This window comes from Betta splendens, chromosome 7, assembly GCF_900634795.4.
Source record: "Betta splendens chromosome 7, fBetSpl5.4, whole genome shotgun sequence".
NCBI classification, from domain to species: Eukaryota; Metazoa; Chordata; class Actinopteri; order Anabantiformes; family Osphronemidae; genus Betta; species Betta splendens.
The window spans coordinates 5,504,567-5,512,619 of record NC_040887.2 but is presented as its reverse complement, the minus strand read 5'-3'; the positions used below and the strand labels follow the sequence as shown (position 1 = coordinate 5,512,619).

Here is an 8,053-nt window from a genome sequence, read left to right as displayed (position 1 = left end):
CTGTTTGTTTGATGTGTATTAATGAGTGAACTTCCTGTGGATATTCAACCAAAGTTTAAAAATAAGTGTATGTTGATGGGATTTATTGAGAAACCAGGCAAAAATATTTTTTTTGTTTTTGGTCTACTTCCCATTCATCATTTTAACTTTGCAGTTGATTGATGCCATTGTAACCAAATTCAAATTCAAGTTCTAACTTCAATTTTATTTCTCACATACACAATGATACAGTGCGATGTGCATATTCTTTCATGTTAGTAAAACGAGTGTTCAAAAGTAATTAGAAGGTTATTAATAGGTCAGCTGAGCCTCCAGGGGGCGCAGTCATGCAACAGAACAGATGAAGAAGAGGAGGCGGAAGCGGTGATGCGCTTTACATTGAAAACACAAATGGCGGGTTATTTATACACGTAAGCTGTTACGAGCGCGGTCGCTTTGAATATGTACTTAGCAACTCGCGTGTGGTCGTTTGGCTGAAGCGTTTGCAAATACTTTATAATGGTCCGGCTAAGCAGCCACCGCTATCTAGCAGCTGCATGCTAATTAGCTCTAAGGCTAATGGTTAACAGTAGGTTAAGAAACTGGTACTTTACAACTACAGGTATTATTTCAGTAATTCTGCTTGAGTTATTAATATTAGTGTTTGTAGGTAAATATACCTTACGTTTGCGTGTCGACAGATAACTCACCCGTGACGCCCCCCACACCTGAGGACCTCCAGTGAAACGGACCATGTCAGGCAACGGGAAGGTCATCCCACAAACCCCTCTGGCCGTGGACTTCTGGTTTGTGCGCAAGTGTCCGGGTGCGAGGCTGTTTTTCCTGTCACACATGCACAGCGACCACACGATGGGTCTGACGTCCACCTGGAGCAACCGGCCCATCTACTGCTCCCCGGTCACCGCCACACTGCTCGGGCTCAAGCTGCAGGTGGGAGGGTGACGTCAGCCTGCGCTTGCTTCTCATTAAGATTTAGGTTTCATATATTTATATATGCGTGTCTCTCTTTGTCTTTTCCAGGTGAAGGAGCAGTGGATACATCCTCTGGAGCTGAGCGAGCCCCATCTGCTGCCGCTGGATGACATTGGCAAAGAAAGGCTGACCGTCACGCTGATAGATGCCAACCACTGCCCAGGATCTGTCATGTTTCTATTCGAGGGCTACTTTGGCTCCATACTGTACACTGGTCAGTGCTTGAGGTTCATCTGATGCTGTAAGAATTGAGAAAATATTAGTCTGGCATACATTATTAGTAACTGCCGTCTCACTCCTATTTTTAGGTGATTTCAGATATACTCCCTCTATGTTGCGTGAGCCGTGTTTAAGGACAAACACCACTATAGATGTCCTGTACCTGGACAACACCAACTGTGACCCCAACCGCACCCTTCCCTCCAGACAGCGAGCCACGCAACAAATCAAGGAGATCATCCGCAACCACCCCAACCACAATGTCGTGATAGGTAAGGTTTTAAAAACCTTGTTGGATGTTTTCTCCATGTCTCAACAGAATTTAAATTAGGTTTTTGGCTGTGTGATCGCTAGATTGTGGGGTCTTTAAGCACATTAACTACAGCTTCATTATGCATGTACTATTTCTGACCTTTTGTTATGTTGTAGGTCTATATGCATTGGGAAAAGAGTCCTTACTGTTGGAGCTGGCGATGGAGTTTAAAACCTGGATTGAGGTGAGCTTTGAGAGGATGGCGACCCTGAAAGCTCTGCAGCTGTTTGACGTGTTTTCCACCGATCCTGGAGCCGGTCGTTTCAAAGTTGTGGACCAATCACAGATCTCCTTTGCCTCTATGCAGCAGTGGAACAAAGAGCAACCCACACTTGCCATTGTGCCCACGAGCAGGCCTCTGGTCTCCTCCCACCCCAATGTCCACGTGGTACCCTACTCTGACCATTCATCGTATCAGGAGCTGGAGGATTTTGTGTCTGCACTTAAACCTTGCTCACTGGTACCCATAATAGGAAAATATGTGCCTGAAAGTCTCTCCGCCTTACTGCCTGCAAAAAAGCGCCATGAAATCCTGGTTCCTGAGTCCGTTCAACACTACATGGGGAGACAGCCTGAAAATCAGATCAACTCATCAACATATTTGAGCCTTCAGCGCCGATACCTCCGCCCCCCTGCTGCCAAAGGAGTGGTATTCGAGTCACTTTCTAAGGCATCCAAGAGGTCACGTGTAGCAGCGTGTCTGGACGATGAACATTTGGAAGAGGTGGACACGGAAAGTAGTGACAGGGAGTCCGACTGCATCCTAATGGACATGAGCAAGAAGGTCTCCCCTGACAAAAACAGAGGTGCTGTTGGAGACACAGTCATGACAGAACTGGTGCCACTACATCAACACAACCTGATCAACTTAGCTCCAGGAGATATTCTGATTAATACCCAGCCCTGTGTGAAGCCTGCCAGGATCAGAAGAGTCTCTTTGGAAACTAATGAAGAAATTATCAAAACACTTACAAATAAAAATCGCTGTGGCAGATTTACTGAGAACAACAGCACGTTGTCAGATGATGATAGTATGAACCAGCACATTGGGTGTAGAAGTGACCAGGATGACTTTGATAATGATTCCTGCTCTTCAGGGAGCTTCCTTTCTGAGGCGCAGGAGGAGTATGTGCAGGAGATTGAGAGAAGTATTTTGAAGGATCTCCCGTTCAGAGAGGAGGACATGCAGACATGGGGCCTCCTGTCACAGAGCTTTGTCCAACGGTTTCCTCTCTGTCCGCTATGATTCAAAAAAACAACAACAGAGAGAAATGATCAACTGAACAGAGACAAATGTCACCTAAATGCTTCATTTGAAGCCTCACAGTTATTTTTAAATGTGTAAAAGCACTTTGAAGCCAAAGCACTTCCTCTTTGGTGGCTTCTTCCTAAGGTTTTTCCTGTTTATGGTGCCTGTTTATTTTCTCTCTGACCACATGAATTCAGTCTGAGCCTAAAAATACTTGTGTACTAGCCAGAAGCCTTTTCACTCCTATTTTCCATTTGATATTTACTGAGCTTGAGCCCTGTTGTGTTGCTTCTCACAGCTGTTTTGATTGTCCTGCCACACTGACTGTGTGTTGTGAGAAGTTATTGTTAAAAAAATGTTTCCAGTAAACAAACTAACCACTAGCCACAGTGGTGCTCTTTTCTTTGTTTACAACACTCTCAAAAACTACAAATCGTGTCATTGTGTTGAACTGTGTCTTGTATAAATCATTTTTTATTATTGTTAATAAATTGCATTAAAACAGGCCTGGTATTGTCCTGTCTTTCATACATGTGCTCTAAGGACTCGCTGCTGTGTCTCTTTGCAGTGAGCATGTTCCTCCCTAAGATGGCAGTAGTTTGTTAAAAATATCACCAGGAGTTTTTTTCATGGGTGTCTTCAGGCTTTGGGCTTGTGCAGCATGTCTGATTCATGTATCTAATAGCTTCCAGCATCCTGAGCAGTGTCTTAAATACTACCTCTCCACCATGTTGTTGCAGTTTAGACAGTATTATTGCTAATGTGAATCACTTGACTTTCCACATGTTTTTCTACATGGATAAAAGCAGTGTTGCGGCTCTGACTGCAGAGCAGGGCCAGCTGTCACTCAGCGCCGTAGCTCCTGCTCTGCCTCATTGACTATTCACTAATAAGGGCAAATTCACGACAGTGCAGCAGAGGCTGAGTGTTTAAATGAGAGCATTAAAGAACAGATGACAAACCTTCGCCGTAATTACAGCATCTCCTGAACAGCGTTAACCACAAGCCGTGTGACAGATCAGTCGTATCGTCCTTTTACTTGGCCACGGCGGCCGCGCTTTGAGAAGCACCTCACGAAAAGCGCGTCTCAGTGGGAAGTTCAGAAGCGTCAGAGGCATCAAGTCGCCATCAGGTGTTCGTCAGATTGACACGAGCTGCCAACAGGGGACTCCTCTCGCGCTCATAAAGGATGAATGACTGACTCGGGCAAATGGGAGGAGGGAGATTAAAGATCAGATGGTGCTCAGAGGTGACAGAGCCGTCGAACACTGACGATGACCTGTAGTGAATTTACAGCTTTACACGAGTGGTTTAGTGGAAGGATGTCATGTAGAAACGCCCTCAACCAACATATTGTTACTAATCTATAATATTATTAACATACTAATATATTGTTTAGCTTGAGCGAATCATTAAACAGTATGTTTCTAGTGGGGCTGATGATACAAGCCTATGGAAATCCAGGCTGTGTCCCACCTTCCTTCACGACACCACGTGCTCTCCAGAGACTCCACATAATCAGATTCCAGGACAAAGGGAGCGCATGGATGGATCGCTGTAGTCTGACGATGCTGTGGCTGTAATCCTTCTCCAACGCAGACGGGGGACGGACTCTCGTGCTCCTGAGATCATCTGAATCATAATCAGGACGAGACAACACCCGAGACGGAATCTGCATTAGGATTCCTGAATATTTTAAGTCTGCCCCCAACCCCCCCCCCCCATCCTCAAAATCTATTTTAAGGCAGCACATTTGTCTAAAAAAAACAAAAAGAAACATGTTTGTGGCTATAGAAATATATAATTTAGGAGGAAAATGCATTTTGTTCCATTTTTTTAACACGGAATAAGCTGCTCTGGAAGGGAGGCCAGGAAATGAAGGGAAATGGAGTGTCACACACCCCCACAGGCAGCGCAGCAGGGTTTTAGGGCTAAAGTAATGGATTCCTCGCACACGCCATTACTTCAAAGTGAAAATCACGGGGGCGCTGCTTTCTGCGAGGCCCGGCCCTTTTCACCAGGAGTAAAACTGCTTATTGAATGACGTGGTTATTGCATTTCACCCGACGCCCCCTTGGAGTTATTCTTCCCAGTGACGACGCTGATCTGATTAACACAATCATTTCCTCTGATAGATTGCAGCTTGACAAACAACCTTCACCCACAGCCGCCGTGCGACGTCGGGGCGGCGAAGGCTCCAGCTGTGTAATTTACAGCTTCTGAACAGGTGACAGCTCTCGGTGCTCCTTCAGGTGTTGCTACGAGCCCCTCCGGACCCGCGCATGTAAAGCTATGCACCCGACGCCGTAACACGACAAAGCCGTGTTCTCGGTGCTCAGGCTCTAAATCACAGAGTCGCAGAGACTCGGGCCTCGGGTTCAAAGCAAAGCTTCAGCGGTTTGAGGATGTGTTCATGTGTGACTGAGATTTGTCTCAGAGCCTCCGACGCTCCTAAAGCTGTCCTGACTGTATTAACCATATACGTACATACAGTATTCATTGTCAGACACCGGGTGAAGGACATTTCCCAGTACTTCCCAGCACTTGTGTTGCTTTTGACCTACAGTGGCACTACGAGAACTATGTGCATAAAAAGTCCAGTGTCTAAGACATAGACAAGATATTAGGTCACAATATGAATAGTTTAATACACGGAGCGCCTCCACTCCCCACCGCCCTCTCCCAGACGTCTACAGGTCGCACTGCGCCTGCAGCAGGAGGATTTAGAGGAGCGGACGGATAGAATAACACTGTGGATCAATGGAAAACATCTGCAAACCTTTCAATTATTTTCCTGTCAAGGTCGTATTTTGTGCTTTCTGTCGTTCAAAAGGAAAGATTTAGCTGTGACTGCGAATGATTTGTCTTTTATTAATATATTTATCAGTGGGAAAATAATAATTTCTAATTTCACAGAGTTTGCACTTTGATCTCACATTATAGTTCAAATGTCTCTTCATCGATTGTAGGTGATTAATCTCAGCATCCACAACTTAATTATACTTAACAATAATAAGGGAGTACAGGAGTAATGAGCAGCGTTGTCCTTATAAACATGCTGCTACACATTGTGGTACAGTAGGTGGTGACAACCACACCCAGGGACAGATGAGCTGGAAAGGTGGTCAGGGTGAAGGATGGAGTCTGCACCAACAGTCAAGTAACCAATACAAGTATGAGGAAGGCGGCTTTCTGAGTCCTAACTCTCAGCCCTCAGCCTGAAGTGACCTGACTGCAGCCTCCATTTCTCAGGTGGTTTCAGCAGACTACACATGGCTGCGTAATTCCGCTCACAGAGTCTGAGGCTCCAGTTGCTCTTGGCCAACGGCGACAAAAAGGTTTTTCTTGTGGATGAGGTTGGGCCACAAAAACAACAGCTCAACGAACAGGTAAAGCCTTAAACCTCGGGCTGAAAACAACACCCATCGACAGTGGATCCAGAAAAAAAAGCTGCTTTGCTGAATAAAATTAATGAATTAATGCAATTGATTAAAAATGCAGCCGCCGACACAGAACAGGCAGAGAAGGACCTTCAAACGAAATGGCTTCAATTGCAGAATCAGGTCAAGGACTTGACAGAGCTCAGTAATATAAAAGCCAAGGCTGACCGGCTTCAGACATCGCAGTGGCTCCAGAGGACAAACAGCTGCAAGAGGAAAAGCTGCCAGCGTTGACATGACTGAAAAGCATGAAGACATGTCTGCGTTGGTCCAGGCAAACAAGGACTTAGCAGCTGAAAGGACTCAGCGAGTGGAGGGGACGTCTTCGCTTTCGCCTCTAAAAATGGAACCAGCAAAAGCAAAGATGAGGCTGAAAAGCGACGTCGCACCTCTAACCTCAAAGCATCATAGATCCAGGATCTAGAACGAAATAAAGGGCGAATGAAAGATTACTCTGATCAAGTGAGGGAAATAAACAGATTAAAAGAATCATGGCTCGAAGAAGCTGAATAGAAAAGCGTGTTCGCGTGTCACACAAGGAGGAAAGTTCTGTCTCCTGGAGACGATCACTGTCACAAGCTGCAGCCACAGATGAGCTGATGAAGAGGTCCAGTTCAGTGCCTGAACTGCTAAAGACCCAGCTTTACTGCACGGGTTGAGCCACATCCCAGCTTCTCCCGGTAACGTCTACACAGTAGAGGCCCCCGGGACACGGGTCATCTATTCATTGCTTTTAATTCATTGCTGTGTATTTATTGAATATCTATACGTACTCTGGATACTCTGAGGCCCATTATCAGCGGGCATTAGTTCCCAGAGCCTGTTGTGTTTGCTAATGCATATTTAGCAGATTAAGGTGTACGTGATCAATACACGACCTTGTGGAAAACAAAGGAATTTCACCTCAACCCAGACCTTTGCACAGTAATCTTTACAGTACATTCACACAAAGACAGAATTATTAGCTTGTTTGATAAAAGCATCTGATGAATGTAGACGTACAGTAAGTGTCTGAATGGTGCTAAACTGTCTTCAGCACCATGGACAGCGACCGGCAGCCTCCACTGCATTTAAAAACCTCCGGGCTTTGTTTCCTCTGCTGCGTTTGGGACGGTGCATTAGATCATTCTGGAAAAATTCAAATGTGTGCATTTTCCACCATCTATTATGGAGGAGCGTTCACCCCCAGAGAAGCATCACATCTTAACTGCGCTGGTCTGAAGCTAAGCTAGTGTAAAGCCCATGTATCACGCTGACAGACCGTTTGGCAAACAGCTGCAACAAGGACGCTGCTGGAGGCGGAGGCAGCGAGCAACAGGGCGTCCTTTCAACTCGGCCCCCGGAGAAAACCCCGCTACTTACTTCATCTCCACTTCCCAATCTCGGAACGCTGAGCCTGACAGTTTTCCGCGGCTCTTCAAAGACAACACCTCTCTGCCAGAGCAGGTGCTCCGAGACCGGGCGAAGCTCAGCGTAGGTGATGTGAGAGGAGCAGCCCGAGTGTCGGCGAGACAATGAGAAAGCCACTGCTTTCTGCACTTTGTACTCACTTTTTTCCCAGACTGTCGCAGAGTTCGAATGATGAGGCAGAGCGGTGTCACACCCACACAGCAGCAGAGGCTGTTATCTTGTTCCTCACACTCGACTGCTATTTCTGTTGCCTCTGCCAGTGTTTTTGTGCGAGGGCAAACACGCACGCACGCGCACACACACACGCACGCACGCACACACACACACACACACACGCACGCACGCACACACACACACACACACACACACACACACACACGCACGCACGCACACACACACACACACACACACACAATGCATGTGTAGTGCGTCTTCTGAGGGGGTAAATAG

At 46.3% G+C, this 8,053-nt stretch overlaps 1 protein-coding gene across 3 annotated transcripts; it reads left to right on the top strand.

The window, feature by feature from the left end:
* The first annotated feature begins 306 nt into the window (after positions 1 to 306).
* Positions 307 to 3,259, top strand: dclre1b (DNA cross-link repair 1B). Of its 3 annotated transcripts, XM_029155748.3 has the most exons (6): positions 347 to 601; positions 681 to 930; positions 1,021 to 1,186; positions 1,281 to 1,463; positions 1,621 to 1,688; positions 1,812 to 3,259. In XM_029155748.3, exons 2-6 carry the CDS (start codon positions 733 to 735, stop codon positions 2,748 to 2,750), a joined length of 1,554 nt encoding a protein of 517 aa, XP_029011581.1. In that variant the 5' UTR covers positions 347 to 601; positions 681 to 732; the 3' UTR covers positions 2,751 to 3,259. The 3 variants fall into 3 exon arrangements, with proteins under 3 accessions (XP_029011580.1, XP_029011581.1, XP_029011579.1); XM_029155747.3 differs by having other exon boundaries at positions 307 to 410; positions 1,621 to 3,259; XM_029155746.3 differs by having other exon boundaries at positions 348 to 601; positions 1,621 to 3,259.
* Positions 3,260 to 8,053: the final 4,794 nt, after the last annotated feature.